The sequence below is a fragment of the Pungitius pungitius genome, chromosome 12 (genome assembly GCF_949316345.1).
Source record: "Pungitius pungitius chromosome 12, fPunPun2.1, whole genome shotgun sequence".
NCBI classification, from domain to species: domain Eukaryota; kingdom Metazoa; phylum Chordata; class Actinopteri; order Perciformes; family Gasterosteidae; genus Pungitius; species Pungitius pungitius.
In genome coordinates, this window is record NC_084911.1 from 1,587,320 (window position 1) to 1,606,093 (window position 18,774).

Sequence of the window (18,774 nt, forward strand, 5' to 3'; positions counted from 1 at the left end):
TCTCATTGAATTCCTTCTGAACTAATGCACTCGGGAGCTATCGCCAAGTCTTCCTGCAGGCTACCTGATCCATGAGGCCTGTTGGATTTGGCCTAAATGCTGCATGATCACCCTAAAAACGTACCTGTGCAATATTGGCCGATGCTAATATTCGTATCATTTTAGGGTAAAAATGATCAATTGTGGGTTGTGCCTCTGCATAAAAAAAGAGGAATAACTGTAAATGCTTTTTTCTGGGTTGATTTTTTCAACAACAGTAAGTGTTAAATATGAATCAGGAATGAATGCATTTAAAGAGTAGCTTCCTGTAAGATCTCATTGTATCATTAATGAAAGATGTGAGCCTCGGGTTTATGTTGTGAATGCAAACTGTTAAAAAAGAATTGTGTGCTGCTGTGTCCTTCTGAATCGTGTCTCTCACATGCACTTAACAAGTGTGTTTGATTTGCTGGTGATTTATTAAAAAGACGCTTATTTGAATAATAATGACATCAGTGAAGCCTTTTCCTCATGACTACGAGCCTCCATAGATGGAATTGGTATTGTTTTTGATCAATAATATCTAGTTAGAGTCATAGCCATCAACTCTGACTGCACATATACTCAGCAATTAATCATCATCTCTAAAAATTGGTGATTTTCATTTGATCGGGTAAAAAGGATGATGTTCCTTCTACAAATCTTCAGAACATAACGCTGTTCATTTCCATGGCGCACAAAGCTACAAAACCTTCATCAATTATCGAACAAACATATTTGTGCATGCATGGTCGGACATTTCCAACAGGGGGGTGTCTGCTTTCTTTGTGCCCCTCACGGGACAAATATCTGTGTTTTGATAGAATGCTGAAAAGAAAAAAATCACGTGACGTTGGCATGCGGACCTAATCCAAACCATCCGAACACAACAACATTGTTATGGGCTTTGAGCAACGTTCTTAATGGTTATCGTTGTGCTCATGATTAAGAGTGCACCATCAGGCCCAGACCCAACTGAATTAGACGTAGATTTCAGAATATAAATTATTCAGGGCTTTAGTTTTGTTGAAAGTGATTTCCTTTGACTATTTCTTTAAGCTCTGACGCCACCTGGTGGTCAAAAGGTTTGGTGGGATTCACCAAATGAAGCAGGTAAAGAAGTCGAGGAAAGGCCACAACAAGCACCTCGGCATTTAAACACCTCCGCATTTAAACGCAGACCAAACTAAAAACCGTTTTTTCTAAAACGTGTTTCCTTAAAGGATACGTTTAAAACTACTACACCCACAATGCACCGCAAACTGTAAACAGGAAGCGTTCACCCCGCACGCGCCGTTTCGATGTTTAACATTAATGTAACTTTAACCGGGCGATTTCTAAAACGCAAAATGACGATACACGATGGTATTAAACGCCAAACGATACGCGCGGCGCCGCATCGACGTTAAATAACGCCAATAAAGGAGTGGGCTGCTTACATGCACGCGCAATAGTGGTTACCCATGGAGACCGGTGACGCCTGATCAGATTTAGCTAACAAGCTAACGTTAGCTAGATTAGCTAGGCCGGCTAGCTAGCTAAATTAGCTAACGTTTACTGCTTCAAAATCTAACACTGACGGAAGAGATTTTAAAAAAATGGTGAGTTAAAATTGGTGGAAGTGTCAACATTCTCATATACTATTGATATGTATTCCAGCTGGACTATACGTCATCATATTTCCCTGTTGTGTAACGTTATAGGATGCAAAGAAGGGCAAACTATCCAAAGGTAAGTTCCTTACGTGTTGTTTGAATTCTGTAATCATACCCCAAAATTGTGGTTTTGTGCTTATTGTATTATTATAGCAGAAAAACACAAATGCATTTACTTAGCGTTTAGGCTACAACATGCTTGTTACACAGAATAACAAAATAAAACATCTGTTTTGGTTGTTTTATAGTCATCAGTATAATCAGAATAAAGCATGTTAGGCCAATAATATGGTGTATAATATTGTTTTCCCAATTTATATAAAACCAGCAAGCAGACCAAATTGTCAATATTATCGTGGTTTTGATTGTGAGAGTTTTGTCTCCTATTAAACAGCTCACTCACCAGACCTCCCAGTGAGGAGAAAAGCAACTCGCAGTGGACCTTTAACTCGGTAAGATGGAGGAATCACAGAGTTACAAACCACCATTTATACATCTTAACTCTTTGTGAGTTTTCTTTTCCAGTACTTCTGCCACTGATAACATCTTCAGCATGCTGGCAGAGGAGGTAAAGAGGGACGGGGACACTGAGGTATGGAAAGACAGATTTGAAAAGATACATGTGTACGTCTCACATTTTGATGTTTATTTTCTGTTTTTCATCCAGGACTCTGATGTGTCAGCCGCAGACCCAAACGACATACTGAAGAACCTGAAGGTAGGTCATTATAAACTCTGTGAAAGCACAGACATTAAGTTCCTCTTTGTAGCTGTCAGCACATTTTCTTCTCTTGTCTTCTTGCACAGGACATGGATGATATGGACGCTGACATTTTTGCACCACAGAAAAAGCCCAGTTCAGCTCCTGCACGAACAAAGCCGCTTGGTAATGAAGGGCTAAGGAAAGAGTCGTCCGCCTTAGAAAGTACGTTAAAACCAGAGGGAGCAGGTAATTCAGCGCATTCATGATTCCCTCCCAGCTTTGAAGTTGGCATTCACAGCAGCAATCAGAGAGAGTCGTGTCTCCCCCCTCCACCCTCAGATGAACCCGCGGCGGTCGGGAGGAGGACAAACTCTGCGCCCTCGTCCACAGCGAATAACCACAAGAAGTTCACCTTCTCCGGTGAGTGACCATCTGTCCCGTCCAGCTGCGACGATGAGCTTCATGAGACCCAGGAGTTCACTCGCAGCTTTGTTTCTTTCAAACCGCTGCATTTATTTAGACTGTGGTGGTGGTGGTGGTGGTGATGATGATGATGGTCTTGGTCAGAAACCGGACACTACGGGTACTTTCGTGTCTGTGTGTTTGGCCCTTTTACGTTGTGGTTGAATGATGCCCGGAGGCTGTGAGATGGTAGCTGGCCCTCCTGCACTAATGTACAAATCAGGAGATCGAGAAGTACCCAGTTTGTGTCACACGTTGTATTGATCCACCCGTACAATCCGACAGCTGTCCAATAAGATCTCTATTTCGGATGCTTTGTGTTAAAAGGTGTTTCCAACATTTTGTTTCCGCCCCCCCCTGTACATTTCAAAGTATCTCATCATCTCTATGAATGCGATAGAACACCATCACTAACTATTGTATTGGTGCATACGTGTTTTTTGGATGTAAATGCAGATGCAGACGACGCCCTGGCGGCTCTTGATGACTTACTTCCAGATGAAACTACGGCCAAACCTCAAACCAAAATGCAGCTGGAAAAACCTGCACCATCTCCTTCAGCGTCTCCTGTCCTGAAGACTGAAACCTGTGAGCGTTGAATGATTCCCTACTTGTGTCTGTGTCCAAACTTCACACAAACAAATGCCAGAGTACAGTGTGTGTGTGTGTGTGTGTTCTTTGATGCTCAGCTACGGCAGCAACGAGGCGAAGCGGCCTCACCTTTGATGATGATGATGAAGACGACCTCATGGATGCACTAGGATTCGAGAGCGATAGAAACAAACCCAAGAAGAAAGACACCATGTTTTTGTCCAACGGGAAAAGGTAACCTCTGTGACTCCTATTGTTGTCCTTATTTTTAGCGCTCAAACAATAAATAATTACTGCTTCTGGGCTTTGAGGACGCTGCTGAAAACAAAGACAAACGTGGACAGTGTTTCACTTCAAAGCAGCATCTTCCACAGTCAGCCATATTTATTCTTTTCTACTTTCTTTTTCTTTGTCTTCTTTGAAATCTTCTTTGCAGTTTCATGCAAAAATGATTGTCTCTTAAGGGTGTCTCTTTCGTCCCCCGCGTGTCCTCTTCTCCTCAGGAGCGAGATCCCTCCGAGACCTCGCACCAAACTAGACGAGATCCTGAAGAGTTCGACGTCAACTCGACTTCTGGAGCGACCCCCGACGGGCGAGAGGAAGGACCAGGAGCCGGCGAGAGGTGACGAGAGCGACGCGGCCCTCGGCATTTAAAGAAGAAAAAAAAGAGACACCAAATGTTTTTCACAGCTGCTTTTGTTCACATTGTCAGTGCCGCCGCTAGAAGATTCTCTGACTTTTGGCGCCTATCAGCCCACCATGGGATCCCCGGCTGAAGAGCGCCAGTCCCGCAGGCAGTCTGTCAGGTGTGTGTGTGTGTGTGTGTGTGTGTGTCGTCCACGCTCCGTATTTGGCCTCTTTGCCCGCTGTTGTAAACTGAAACCCCGGATCATCGCCAGGTTTTCCACCGAGGACGTCGGCCCCTCGACCCCGGAGAAGAAACCGAAAGCCGCCACCACCCCCCCCTCCGCCCGTCGGCGCTCCTCGGCCGACTGGCTGGGCCTCAAGACGAGGGACGACCAAACCCTCCCGGTGGCCGCCGCTGAAGAGGCCAAAACCTCCCCAGAGTCTCCCCCCTCGCCCTCCCCCTCCCCAGAGAGACGACCCTCCCTGACTGGTGGTCAGGCCGACAAACAACAAACCAGGCCGGAGGCCCCTAGAGGCCAGCAGAGAGAGGAAGAGGGAGCGCTGAGCGGGATGAAGGCAACGTGGAGCCGCGAGGCCCAAACACCCCGACGGAGAGACTCTCCGGTCCTGGGAGGAGACTCGGATGTGGAGTCCACTTTTGGGTACAAAGAACAAAGGACACACACACACACACACACAGGGACGGGAGCAGCTTGTTCTTCAGCTGTGAACCATGTGCTGCTCTTTTGTTGCAGTAAACCAGCTCCCAGAAGCCGAGAGGACCCTCTCTCATCGGCCAGGGACGCCAGGTGAGATTCCTTTCTTCTCTGAATCCATCGAAGCCACAAACTGTGAGGTGAAACTCTTTCTGCCGTTTAAACACCTTTTGTTTGGTGCAGCAGCACCTTCCTGGGGGGGCCCGGCCCCTCGGCTCACCCCGCTCCCGTCGGAGAGACGACCCGGCGAGGTATTCTTCCGAATAATTACTCTTCCATCACATTTCCCCCGGCAACGCCTTTTGCAGTCGAAGGGGACAAGATCGTGACAGCTCACACTGTGCTCCGCCTCTCGTGCCCTCGCCGCTCGCCCATCAGCTCCCCGCAATCCCCACCTTTTGTCAACAGAGTGCACCACCCAGCCTCGCCGCCCCTCCACCATAAGACCCCCCCCCACCCTCAGCAAGTTAGACCTCGGACACATTCTGAACTTGTCTCAACCCTCAGATGGCTTTCCTCCTCCTACTGGTCCACGGCCGGTCTCTGCCGCTAGCGTTAGCCACGCCCAACCACAGCCCCTACCCCACCACCTGCCGTCCCATAAGGGACCCGGGGTGCCGAGTCAGGCCTCGCATGAAACCCTGCAACAGCTGCCTGCTCTCCAACAACAGGTTTGGATGCTTTTTCTGGATTTAAAGCAGTGGTGTTTGATCCGTTGGTTTTAACCCCCGCCTGCATCATCTGAGCAGGTGACGCTTTCAGCAGACAGCCTGCAGCAGCTGCTTCTACAACAGCAGGTGCAGAACATCACAAGTCGATTGATTCAAAATGCAAAGATGCATTTATCCCCCCGGTTTGTTGTTGACTCGCTTACTCATCTGTGACAGATGATGCACCATCAGTTCCTGGGTCTGGGGAGCGTCGTGGATCGGGGGGCTCTCCAAGAGAGAGAGCAGCACCCTGGAGACCTTCACGCGTCACAGGCTCGCATCATCCAACTGGAGGGCCAGGTATGCCAGCGCTGTTAAGGGAAACCAATAAATGACCTCCCCTGCTGCCCCATATTCCCCTTCCTATGCGTACATGCACAACCACCCCCCCCCCCCCATGTGTTGTTTTCCAGATGAAGACTCTGCAGCTGGAGCGAGAGCAAAGCCAGATGCTTCTAGAGAAGGTCCAGCACCAGCATAAACAGGATATGGAACTGATGGAGAACGCACACAAGTAGGTCAACATATCGCACACAGCTGCATCCTCAAGCGTCCTCACGTGGGTCTGCAGGCTTAGCAGAGGCCTCACCCCCCCCCCCCCCCCCCCGTGTGCGTTCCAGGAGCCGCGTGAAGCTGCTGGAGGAGTCGGCGGCCCAGCGGGAGGCACAGGCGCGGAAGGAGTGCGAGGACCTGGCGGAGCGTCTCTCCGGGGCGACGCGGTCGGCAGAGCAGGAGCGCTCGCAGCTGCAGGCGCAGTACCAGCGCAAAGTGGCACAGGCGCAGCAAGACCGGGACCGAGAGGTGGAGCGGCTCAGAGACCTCCAGAGGTACACCGGCCTTCTCCATAGGGGTTGATTGAGGATCGTGTAACAAGAGCGTCAGCATCACACATATGTACATATATGTGTGTATGAGCTTGAAATGTATCGCTGCCGACTAGGAAGTCCATCCTGGAGATGAAGAGGGACCACGAGGAGCAGCTCCAGAGACTGAAGAAATTAAAGGATGAGGAGATTGATGCAGTTACAAGTGCAACGTCTCAGACCAGGTGAGATGTCATCAAAGGACACAGTCCCTGTTTACACTGAGGGCTTCACACGCTCTGAAGGAGAGTAAAATATGTCCTATGGACAGAATAGGACAACAGAGATAATCTGGATTTTTGTGATCTCTTCGTATTACTCTTATTTTCCAGGTCTCTTACGGTGGTGATGGAGCAGATGGAGCACTTCTCCTCTCGGCTGGGGGATCTGTCTTCTCGGGTGGAGAGCACACACGAACACGCGGCTCACGGCCTGGAGCAAGGGGCCCGGCAACGAGACGAGCAGCTCCGAAGTAGCTCAGACACACACACACACACACACACACACACAGATCTGCTCACCTTGTACAAACAGGGCAACATGCACGTTTGTCTAAATGCACGGTCGTTCTCTGAATGCACGTCTCAGTGATGCAGGACCGTCTGGCCCAGCAGCAGAAAGCCATGGCGGAGGAGCGGGTTTACCTCAAGGACATCATCTCCAGGATGGACGCTCAGCTCAGCGAGCAGCAGAGACAGCTCGAGAAGGTCGGGGGTCATTTTTTTTATGATGCTTTGTTGTAGCAGTACACAAAGAGTGCACACACACACTCACACAAAGCGTGACGGTACCTTCTGATGTATCCATCGGCCTCAGGAGCGCTGGAAGGTGACAGCGGAGCAGGCCAAGGCCGAGTCCACCCAGAGAGCCGTGGAGGGCGAGCGCCACGCCCTCAGCTTGCAGATCAACGTGGAAAGGGAGGAGCTGGAGAGAGCGAAGGTGAGCCAACTGAGCCACATCAACTGGAACCTCCCACCCCCTCACCCACACCTCTCACCGCCCCCCCCCCCCCCCCCTTCTGTCGTCAGAGCGCACTGCTGGAGGAGCAGAAGTCGGTGATGCAGCGCTGCGCCGAGGAGAGGAGGAAGCTGGCCGCCGACTGGGCCCACTTCCACAGCCTGGAGAAGCAGAGGCACGACAGGGCGGAGCGGGAGGTCAGCAGTCTGCTGGAGAAGAGGGGGGGGTCCATCGTCAGCCTGGCACAGGTGGGCTGCAGGGAAGCTCTGGGTGACGTGACTAAATATAACGGGGTGTACTGAAAATGGGAGGATTTTGTTTCCTCGTAGGAACAAGCCGACTTAAAGCTCCACGGTGCCGAGCTGAGACAAAAGGAGGTGGCTGCGTCCCAGGAGCGAGGGACCCTGGACCGACTGAGGGAGGAACTGGACCGAGAGAAAGAGCGAATAAGCAGCGCGGCCGTGAGACTCAAGACGCGAGCCCACGAGGTGGAGGCCTTCAGCGAGGTAACGCCGCACCGCGCGGACCCGTCGGCGCTCGCGACAATGGCGCCTTAAATCTGACCCCCCGCGCGCGCGCGCTGTGCCCCTCGCAGCTCGCCGCGGAGAAGTACGAGGAGGGAGAGCGGGCGCTGCGGGAGGCAAAGCGGTTGGAGGCCGAGCACGAGGCGAGGCTCCGAAACATCCACAGCCAGGCGGAGCGGCTGAGGCAGCAGGAGCAGCGAATCCTGCAGGTGCGTCAGCTGGTCTTCCCAGCGGGCCGCGCGTGGTTAGAAACACGTGACTTATTACAACTGCCGTCACAGGAGCGAAGGAGGTTGAGTCACCTGCAGGAGGAGCCCGAGAGGCTGAGGCCAAACGCCGCCGTCGCCTCGACGCCACGGATGATTGCAGCCGACAGACCAGGTGAGGTCGGTTACTTGTGCATGAAGCTATTTCACATGCTGAACGGGGCACGTGATGTAGTCGCGTCTTTATCTGCAGATGCGGGTTCGTTTTTGCCAAATCCCGAGCTATCGTCGATCCTGAACGACCCCCCCCCGGCGCCGTCCGCCAGCTCTCGGGCCATGGCTCTTCAGGCGAGTCTGGCCCTGTGGAAGTACACGGCGGAGAAGGTAACAGCGAGCTTTGAAGAGGGAACGTAAGAACACACGAATGCTGTGACCAGGTTACACTAAAAGAGGCCGATTGGTTTCATCTCTACAGAAAGACTGGAAGACGTTCAAATCACGTGCTGCCACTAGCAAATTCAATCTTTATCTTAATGGATTATGTTGGTAAATTTCACTGAAATTTTTCTTCCTCCCGACAGGACCGAGAATACCTCCAAGAGGAGCAGATCTTTTTAGAGAATTTAAAGAAGAAAGCTTACAGATCAACTTTCAATGCAAATTGACCATCACATGCTGGGTGTCCCCAGTTGGATTCAAGTTTTTAATGTGCGTGAATATATTCAACTCTGTTAACTTTATTGAGAAACATTTTTCATTGGACATGTCATCAGGTACGGCAATGATTCCTAACTGGGAAGAAACCAACACACCTGTAAACAAGGATTTAATAAAACTGCAAGAAATTACCCTTAATCATGGCTGTAATTAATTAAAAGGAACAAACCTGTCTGTAGGTGACAACTCTACAATAAGCTTAAGAGGAAAAGTAACAATTCCAAAATGAGGTAATAGTTTATAAAAGGGTCTGAATGTTATGAACTACTGAGCATACTAAACATTTAATTCAAGATGTTCTGCGCAACAAAAATGTGAAACTTCAGTCCGTCAATCAGTTCAATGTTTCCTTTATTTAACACGTTTCAGATCATCTACTCATTATCATTAATATGTGGCAGCAGAGTCCATCAAAGCTGGTGTGACACGACCTCGTCTACTTGATCTGCAAATTAAAATAAAGAGGAGATTAACATTCAAGAAGGAGGGGCAACAAACAATGGAGTGTCTTTGTTTAAAAGCCTCAGGTTACCTTAAATCATCACTTAAATTCAGACAGGGATAACTTGTTTCATCACTGGCTTTACAGAAATTACTTTTCATCGTCAATTACATTTACCTTATGTTCCCTTGCATCGTCTTGTACATCCTCGCGTGGCAGTGTGAAGACCCTGGGGGGTGAGAATTGTACATCGAGCTCAGTAACTGCTCATCACACCACCACAAGACACCGGTGTGACGGTGTTCCTCAGAACAGCTTTCCATCGTCAGTTGTCGCATCAGACGGCACTTCCTATGCAGCAGTTATCATCACCGGACACCGGGAGGAGATCACAGGAGGACAAAGCGGTACACACCTTCTCACACGGCCTCACGCCAGCTCACCGGGCCCCCTCCTCCGGGGGGGGGGGGGGGGAAGAGACGATCTGCTCCAGTCTTCCACCACACTAGACTGATATCCAATCCTGTGACGTAAGGAGCCATTTCATTAATTTCGTTATGTTAAGAGCACGCGAGTCCACACACACACATCAGGTACGCAGCAGGTCAGATACAATTGATGTCAACACTTGTTATTTCAGACAGGGATAACAAGATCATCACGTGTGCTGCAATGAATACATGGAGACGTGAATAATGTGCAGTCGGTGATACCTTTCATCGTGTCGGCTGTGACCACGTGGGCTGGATGATTAGCCTCATTCCAGTGACAGAAGCATCCTGTAAAAAGTTCGCACAATCAATTAATATTTCATGGATTCCACGAAGACGGTTCCTGATTTTTTTTTCACTCGTGTAATAAACCTTTAGAGGATTTTTTAGTTTAGCGACCGATCCGCCACGCGTTAGCTTAGCTAGCAGCTAGCACTGCTCACCTAAAGCCGCCGCCACACGCCCCGCCCGTAAAAGGCTTAAAAGTTTAACTACAGACGTTACTTCTTACTTGTTGTAAACTGCTCACGGCGGCTCGTCCACGGTTGGACCCAAAGGCCTCGTTGCGGCTGAGAGCTGCATGTTCCGAGAGCTGGAGCTTCTACTCCTGGTAACTTCAACGGCGAAGGGGGGAAAAAAGGACAGGACCTCGGCGTGATGACGTATTTATACGTCATCGGCGTCACGTCCCACGTGATTACTGACTGGGTGTGGTTAAAGTTCAATTTGCGTGCGAAAAGTAGGTTCATATTCCATAAATGGAAGATGGACTCTTGTCGATTCATTCATGATTCAACAAATGTATGATATTATATAATTAGTTTAGGTATAAATATTAAATATATAATATGCAGTTTCATCCCTTGGAGCTTTTTTTAAACCTTCCAGCACCTAGTTCTTTCCTGCAAATACATATTCAACATATATGGGAGTGAAATTGAATGCATCTGGATTTAAAGATTACTAACCTGTAATACATTACTTTTGTTTCACATAATTGTAAGGCTTCCTAGCAGAGGCTTGACATTGGCAATCAGGTCAAGCTCAAATGTTGATGATGATGCTTCTCCTCGTTGTCAGTCAGCTGCTCCTCCGGCTCCATCACTGCCCCCCCCCCCCCCCCTCCCCAGCTTCTCGGTCACTAGGAGATAAAGAGAGAGACTCGGAGAGCCGCCGCTCTCCCCGCCTCGCTCACCGGGTCCCACAGCGGTGCTGAGACCGGAGCGAGCGGCCGTCTGCAGCCGCCATCCGCGGGACGCGTCGCTGACTACCCCCCCCCCCCCTCCCCCCCGTTCCCTCAGGCCCCCCTCCCCCTCCAGCTCTTCTCTCCCTCTCCCTCTCTCTCTCTCTCTCTCTCTCCGCCCCGGGATGGAGAACTCTGAGCCGGACCCATCCCGCCAGCGGAACGGGGTCGTGGGCGTGCTGCTGCGCGGGGAGTTCACCGACGCGCTCAACGACGGGCTCCGGTACTCGGTGAGCTTGACGCAGAGCAGCCTGACCGTCCGGAGGATCCGCGCATCGCCCGGCGGCGCCACGCTGGTTTTCAACTTGACCGACTGCGTGGGGTGCCGGGCGCACGGAGGGCCGGGCAGCGCGGACGTCGGCGCCTACTTCGCCGCCTACTTCTACCCGCTCCAGAGGCGCTGGATGAGCGCCGGGGTGGCGCGGCAGAGGGTGGAGCAGCGCTTTCGGGTGGCGCTGGTCCGCGACCCGCTCGCCAACCTCCGGGAGGCGGAGAGGTGGGCGCGCTGCATCAGAGACGCCTCCGTGCTGCAGGCGCCCCGGAGAGACGGTCAGTGTGTGTGTGTGTGGGGGGGGGGGGGGGCATATCAACTTTAAATGACAAGTGGTGAATGAAGATATTAACATGTTTTAAAACTGCTTATTTTATGAAAATGATTGACGGTTGAAATGCAATTTGTAATTTGTAAAAGTTGTATGAAGTGAGGGGGAGCTGCGTGACACAATGATGCTCCCATTCTGACTGATGCCTGCGAGGAAAAGGTGATCCAGATGTTCCAGCAGCATTCATTCATGAGGGGAGGGATGATCTGAACGTGGAGCCACACACGCACTAAACAGATCACTTAGTCAGATGTGTGCAGGCTTCATTATTCCTTCATCTAAAGATTCCCACTGAGGGTTTTATTGTTGACAAGTGGAGGGAAAAAAAATCACATCAAAACAAAGGCAGTTCTTTTTTTCTCTCTGCCTTTGCAGCTTCGCCTCGTTACGTCTCTCTCTGTTTAAAATGCACCCTGTCCTTTGTCTCCTGATTATCTGATCCACCCTGGGACACAATGAAAGCGGCAATTAACGTAAATACTAACACCCCCCCCCCCCCCCCCCCCAACATTCATTTGGGAGGACGTGAGACGATGATGATGGTACAAAGCTGTTTTGGTCCCACAATGATTCATCTTTTTAGGGACCCTGTAGAATCCTGTAATAAACCTGTAGACTGAGTTTGAAGTCTAAAGCGGGCCTCCCCCCCCCCCCCCCCCCCCCCCCCAGCTCATCGACCCGGAGGCAGATGTTTGACGGAAGGTCGGCTTTTAATGAAGACAGTGGATGAGGAGGAATGAACAACTGGGTGTGCAGTGCAAATAGTGAGAGGGAGAGAGACACTGACCCCCCCCCCCCCCTCCCCTCCCCTCCCCCTTCCTCCTGGTCTGCTTCCCAGCAGGAGTTTGGGTTTCAGCCGTGTACGGGATGCAGGCAGACGGTAACCTGAGAGCACCCCCCCCCCCCTCCTCCCTCCTCCTCTCATCCAACAGCTCCAGGTTCACTAATGAGCCACTTGACACACCCCAGTGAGCACAAGACGTTATTTCAACGTTGAAATATGGTTGAAATCGGGTTTAAATGAGGTCTGAACGTCTAAGACCTCCTTTCAACGTCTTCTCAACCGGCGAAAAAGTGACGATGAGGTCACATGGTTTCCTTTATGAGCTTGTTTTAGCGTCCCAGGGTCCAGCCGACGGTACCGTGTTCAACAGGATACATACGTGCCAGTTAAATGAGTGGCGCCGTCGTGTCGGGGGGAGGGTGAGTGTGAGGGCCAGTCCGATCCACTAATCCCCCCCCCCTCGGTTAATACCGCGTCGCCCCGTCTTGTATTGCAGATGTAAAGGTCGGATTAAAAGTGCCATCGTCTCGCCAAAGGTTGGTGTTTTCTCAGAGTGACGCATTTGTGCTGAAAATGAAAGTGGATCTACTTTGTGAACATCGAACCTTTGCAGCGTGGTTTCACCGGGTTCTTCTTTTCATCCTCCCTGCAGGTTCTCTGGTATGAATGAGCCGTAAATAATGAAGTGCTCCGGCTATGATACAGTGCTGCTGCACGCTAACGGCCCGCTAACCGCATGCAAAGGGCTACGGATGCAGTCACAGCAAAGGCCCGTCACCGCGCCGACCTCTGACCCCCCCCGGGCCAACGCGTCCGTCCCTCCGGAGCCTCCGTCTCCTGCTCCGTGACACGCGACTGTCAAGGCCTGTCAACCCCCCCTCCCCCACCCCCCCTTGACGCCTCAGTGGGCTCTCTCCTCCTCTCGAGCAAACACACACCTGAGGTCGCACATTGTGTAGTTTGTGCAGCGCTTTTTAAACAAACGCTTCTTCTCACAGTGTCACAGACGATCTGCCTGTCACATGACCTCCTGGGTGGACCTGTCAAACACACACACACACACACACACACACACACACACACACACACACTCTGAGGCAGCAGTGTGATGGATCTGCCTGCAGGTGTCTTCACTTTAACATTTCAGACTGATTTCACATTCACCCTCATACCTCCATCTCTCTCACACACACACACACACACACACACACACAGACACACACACACACACACACACACACACACACACACACAGACAGCCACGGAGAAACGGCTGGAAAAAAGTCATTCTCAGAGACAGAAATTGAGGGCGGCACAAAATAACGTTAGAATCACTAGTTAATCGTGGTGTTGATCCGGTTTGAACGTTTCATGTGTGTTTAATTATGCACTAGGGATGAAAACTGAGTCAGTATTTCACGAGAAAAAAAGAAAAGATTAGAGGAACTTTTGAAGATATGAATCTACAAACTTGTGTCCCATGAATCTGCTTATAATCTTTGGCCCCCTTTGCTATGACCACTTCTATTAAGAAGCTATAAATCCAACCAGGGTCATGATAAAAGTCCTCATTATTAATAATGAGGCCCAGTTATATGTTTGTTGCCTTTTTGCTGGACAATGGAATCTATTACGTAATCGCACACTCATGAAGCAGATTCCTCTGCATGACAAGTGGATTTTAAATTCATATTTTAAAGGTGATTTCAAAGCAGCCCTTCAGAATAAAGCGGCACGTGTCTCACGATGAATCCGCCTGAATTACCATTTCTCTTCATTTCTCTTCATCCATTATTCAGTCTGAAGCTCTGACTTCCTCGTGCACGTGCAGCGATTCACAGACCTGGAGAAACCTGCCGGACGAGCACGTTTCTACCACGCGGCGTCCGCTCACCTTGAAGCGCCCCCCCCCTAAGCCTTCGCTGTTCAGCTAAGCGCTCCTCAGGGGCAGGACCTGATCCTGAAGATCTTCTCGCCGTCAAAAAGCCCGTTTGACAGGTGCCCCCTCCTCACCTTCTTACACCTTCTCTGAGGTCATCCCGACTCCTGAGGCCAGCGGGCGGAGGCGACTGGATGTTGAGACTCGGGGGGTGGAAGGAGGACGGAGCAGCCAGATGGTGACGGAGGACTTTCCGTCCTCAGCGATGCAGTGTTTTGATCGAGCTGCTAAAACCTGATCTTCTCACACGAGTGTTCCCAAAAAGAACTGGAACATTGTGAGGTGGAGCAAAAAAAACTGCTGACTCATGAGAGCCGTGAGTGCGGTTCGGATGAGGCGCTATCCTGTCCACGACAAAACTGCTGACTCATTCTAGAGTTTATTCTGAATTATGAAGCAATCTATTAATGTCATGGGAAGATTTGATCTTCAATACATTTCATGCTTCTCAATCGCTTCGTCCTAAAAAACCAACTCTGCAAGAAAGAGAGTATTTCCCTCGATGAGGGAACGATTCCTCAAACACACGACTCTGTCCTTTAACATCATGCTGGACAAGACCTCCCCATGTCTTCTTATTGTGTTGTCTCAAAACTCTCCTTTCGCCCCCCCCCCCCCCCCCCCCCTCTCTCCCTCTCAGGTGTGGTGTACACGCAGGTGCGGCGGCCCTGCCGGGTCATGATCCTGGTGAACCCTCATAGTGGGCGGGGCCAGGCCCTCCAGCGCTTCAGCGCCCACGTGGAGGCCATGCTCACCGAGGCCGCGGTCCCCTACACGCTGGTCACCACGGGTCAGTGACCTCTGTTCTGCTCTCAAGGTCCCACCGACTCCACCCGATTAGACAGGGGTTGAACCGTCGAAACCCCCCCCCCCCACACACCACACACACACACACACACACACATCTGCACACCTTCCTTTCCTTCAGTGGTCGGATCCGGTCAGAAGCAGACACAAACTATTCAAAGGTAATCGTGTCGCTCAGCCTTCGCCCGAGGAGGGACATGTAGCCGGGGGGGGGGGCTCCCGTGTCGACGTGTACCTTTTACATACTGTATGAAGCAGCCAGTCTCTACCCGGCTGGACCTCAGAGCGGGGGCTCTGGGAGCCGAGTGTCGCATTTAAAGCGCCAACATCTGGAATTTAGCATCGATTTTTTATCCGCTGCATGAGAGCGGAATCATCAGCTGTGATATTTGTCTTCAGAAAAGACTTGTGAGACATTTTGAGACATGTCTTGTCTTGATTTGTCCAGTTAGCACGTAGCTACAGCTAGCATCCAGCTTAGCTTAGCACAAATAAGGGGAACAACTGCTGCAACATTTAGTCTTAAAAACAACAATTTCAGGTTTTATGGAACTTCCTGGAGGTCTCCAGGTGGGAGGGGGGGGGGGGGGGGGGGGGTCCGGTTACCTGGATGTGTGTGTGTGTGTGTATTTGTATGCGTGTGTTGAATAAGGAAGAGGCCGTCTAGTGAGGCATCAAGCGCTGAGTCAGCTGTGCAGCTCTGTGCCCGTCAGCACCTCGGCCTCCTGAGCCACGGCAAACAAACAGCAGCATCCCGGGAGGGAAGAGAGAGAGAGACACTGACAGAGAGAGAGAGAGAGAGAGGACAGGTAGGGGCTGAGCAGAGTGGAAGGAAAGGTTTGTTATTTCAGTTCTGACCTCGATCGATACTCACGCTGGGCCGGAAAGATATTTCCTTTGTGATGGCAGAGCATCAATACTTTAACTTCTGTGCTGTCTGCCTCCCCCTCTCTCTCTCCCCCTCTCTCCCACTCTCTCTCTCTCTCTCTCCCCCCCTCTCTCTCTGCAAAGCTGACTATCTCCTTCTTCCACACACACACACACACACACACACACACACACACACACACACACACACACACACACACACACACACACACACACACACACACACACACACACACTTGTCAGGACGGTAGACTTTGAGGCTGGTGGGATGAGCCCCTGCACAGTGGGACGCTGCCAATGAATCGGAACAAATGGCTCAGTCCTCCGGCAGGCGCATTAACAAACACACACACACACACACACACACACACACACACACACGCATCATGCACACACACACATATCTCTGTCACAGATGTTTGCATGGGAGCTAAGCTGCCTTGGAGCTGTTGAGTAGCCGCTGGACGGGCATATAGTCTTTTCTGCCCGATCTGCCCGGGGGGGGCTCCTTCTCCTCCTCTGTCTCTGCCCCTGCTCTTTGTTTGTCCTGAAAATGTCCTGTTTTTCTGTCTCTTTTGTCCCTTCAGAGCACCAGAACCATGCGCGGGAGCTGGCGAGGAAGGCGGACCTGTCGCAGTGGGACGCCCTGGTCATCATGTCGGGGGACGGGCTGCTGTTTGAGGTGCTCTGACGCCCCCCCCCCCCTTAACCCACCAAAAGTTGTATTGATGCACACATAAAAAGGGGAATACATGAAACAATATGTGTGATTTGAACATTTTAAACCAACCAGTCATCAATCTGCATAATAGTGATACTACACGGATAATAATAATAATAATATCTATATAATATAATAATATCTTTCAGGTGATAAACGGACTGATGGAGCGGGAGGACTGGCAAGAGGCCATCCGGACCCCCGTGGGTATCCTACCGGGGGGGTCCGGCAACGCCCTGGCTGCCTCCGTCCACCACTACTCGCAGTGAGTCCGTCCACTAATGAGTCATTTAAATGCATGCAGCAAAAAAACGATTTATCTCCTTTCGGTGTAATTATACCGAAGGCTGACTGGACACATCGTCCCTCAGGGGGGGGGGGGGGGGGGGGACCGCAGAGGTCATCTCGCTCCGCCGATAAGAGGAGTGATGTAATGGGTTTAGAATCTTCCACACGGGTGATTTACGGGTCCACAGAGCAGCTGTGGAACGTTCAGGGCGTCATCTCCATCTGCTGGACGCCATGTGTCCCCTCAGGGGGGGGGGAGTACTGTACTTTACAGAGGAGTTCCTCCTTCCTACATCTCACATAACATCTACGTGTTTGGTTAACATCCCCCCCCCCCTCCCTCAGGTCGCCCCCGGCGTGGAACGAGGAGCTCCTCCTCAGCTGTGGCTTCCTGCTGTGCAAAGGCCTGGTGGGCTCCATGGACCTGGTGTCGGTCCACCTGGCCTCGCGGCAGCGCCTCTTCTCCTTCCTGTCTCTGGCCTGGGGCTTCGTGGCCGACGTGGACGCGGAGAGCGAGAAGTACCGGCACGTCGGCGCCATCCGCTTCCTGATGGGCACCCTGGCGCGCCTGGCCTCCCTCAGGGTCTACCGGGGCCGGTTGGCGTACCTGCCCGCCACGGAGGCGCCGAAGGAGCCCGCCCCCTCGCTCTGCTCCACCCCCCCCAACCAGAACTCCCCCGAGACCGGGACGCGGGAGGACTCGCTGCTTCCCGGCCTGGACCGGCCGGTGCCGGGCAGCTGGACCGTGGTCAGGGAGGAGGACTTCGTCTTGGTGCTCGCCATCTACCAGTCCCACCTGGCCGAGGACCTGTGGGCGGCCCCCGGCGCCGCGGCCGACGACGGGGTGATCCACCTGTTCTACGTGACGGCGGGGATCTCCCGCCCGGCGCTGCTGCGCCTCTTCCTCGCCATGGAGAAGGGCGGCCACCTGGCGTGCGGCTGCCCCCACCTGGTGTACGAGAAGGTGAGGGCCCTGCGGCTGGAGCCCGACTCCCCGCAGGGGAGGATCACCGTGGACGGGGAGACGGTGGAGTACGGACCCGTTCAGGCTCAAATCCACCCGGGCCTGGCCCGACTCATCTGTGGATGACGCCGGATTATTAAAACGTGTCTCTTTGTGTTCTCAGAAGTGCCAAAGACCTCCGATCAGCCTCCTGAAGGTCCTCTATTTTTCTACACAAGCAGTGTCCTATTTCTATGGGTCAAAGTCATGGATGGTTGCTCTTGCTGCTGGCTGGTCCCGGCTTAGCGACGTGTGTGTGTGTGTGTGTGTGTGTGTGTTTGTGTGACATCTTGATGGCTCTGCTGTGCACTCTGCTGTCGGACCCCATAAGCGTGACACGCGTGAAGAGAAGCACATTTTCCCCGTCCCGCTAGGCTCCCAGAGATACCACCCCCCCCCCCCCCCCCCCCTCCCTCCCGTCCCGCTGTGCTGCTGCCCTCCCCCAGGCCGACATTGTCCGCTTTGGGGAAATAATGTTGAATAATCTGTAATCTTTGCATAGTTTATATAAAGCAGTGAATCCCGTGTACTGTTTCCTCCTCCATCACCACTTCCTGTCCCGCCCACTGAAGGACCCGCCTCTGCTCACACACACACACACACACACACCTTCTCGTGCATCACTACAGCCATTAGTGTGTGTGCGTGTGTGCATATGCTCTACTTCTTGGGGAGGGGATCATATGCATGCATCATTAATCCCCCCCCCCCCCCCCCCCTGGTTAATGAGCCATCAGCTCCCCCATGTGTGCGTGATACGAAGCACACGCAGGAGACTTTTAGTGCTCAACACTCCTTGGACTGGTTGAATAGTGTG

General features: G+C 51.8%; 2 protein-coding genes, 1 long non-coding RNA gene and 2 other non-coding genes across 6 annotated transcripts; 2 read left to right on the forward strand and 3 right to left on the reverse strand.

The window, feature by feature from the left end:
• The first annotated feature begins 1,136 nt into the window (after positions 1–1,136).
• On the forward strand, positions 1,137–8,758 carry LOC119220847 (fas-binding factor 1 homolog). Its single transcript, XM_037477116.2, has 29 exons — positions 1,137–1,619; positions 1,722–1,749; positions 2,068–2,125; positions 2,199–2,265; positions 2,341–2,391; positions 2,481–2,622; positions 2,716–2,796; positions 3,295–3,426; positions 3,528–3,663; positions 3,933–4,051; positions 4,142–4,235; positions 4,329–4,718; positions 4,812–4,865; positions 4,956–5,023; positions 5,280–5,443; positions 5,522–5,569; positions 5,660–5,782; positions 5,896–5,996; positions 6,103–6,309; positions 6,423–6,530; positions 6,678–6,817; positions 6,934–7,052; positions 7,162–7,284; positions 7,374–7,550; positions 7,632–7,808; positions 7,898–8,035; positions 8,108–8,207; positions 8,286–8,416; positions 8,614–8,758. Exons 1-29 carry the CDS (start codon positions 1,617–1,619, stop codon positions 8,695–8,697), a joined length of 3,363 nt encoding a protein of 1,120 aa, XP_037333013.2. The 5' UTR covers positions 1,137–1,616; the 3' UTR covers positions 8,698–8,758.
• Positions 8,759–9,083: 325 nt separating this feature from the next.
• LOC119220848 (uncharacterized) lies at positions 9,084–10,589 on the reverse strand. Its single transcript, XR_005120625.2, has 5 exons — positions 10,194–10,589; positions 9,905–9,970; positions 9,607–9,714; positions 9,369–9,420; positions 9,084–9,194 (listed from the first exon to the last, which is right to left on the reverse strand). It is a non-coding gene; the product is annotated as an uncharacterized LOC119220848 (long non-coding RNA).
• On the reverse strand, positions 9,266–9,335 carry LOC119221153 (small nucleolar RNA R38). Its single transcript, XR_005120656.1, has one exon. It is a non-coding gene; the product is annotated as a small nucleolar RNA R38 (small nucleolar RNA).
• Positions 9,496–9,567, reverse strand: LOC119221154 (small nucleolar RNA SNORD49). The gene has a single exon (XR_005120657.1). It is a non-coding gene; the product is annotated as a small nucleolar RNA SNORD49 (small nucleolar RNA).
• A 422-nt stretch (positions 10,590–11,011) lies between the features above and the next one.
• Positions 11,012–18,348, forward strand: LOC119219867 (sphingosine kinase 1). Of its 2 annotated transcripts, XM_037475319.2 has the most exons (6): positions 11,012–11,474; positions 14,891–15,040; positions 16,533–16,627; positions 16,816–16,931; positions 17,300–17,918; positions 18,082–18,348. In XM_037475319.2, exons 1-6 carry the CDS (start codon positions 11,051–11,053, stop codon positions 18,241–18,243), a joined length of 1,566 nt encoding a protein of 521 aa, XP_037331216.2. In that variant the 5' UTR covers positions 11,012–11,050; the 3' UTR covers positions 18,244–18,348. The 2 variants fall into 2 exon arrangements, with proteins under 2 accessions (XP_037331216.2, XP_037331217.2); XM_037475320.2 differs by having other exon boundaries at positions 17,300–18,145.
• The last annotated feature ends 426 nt before the right edge of the window (positions 18,349–18,774 follow it).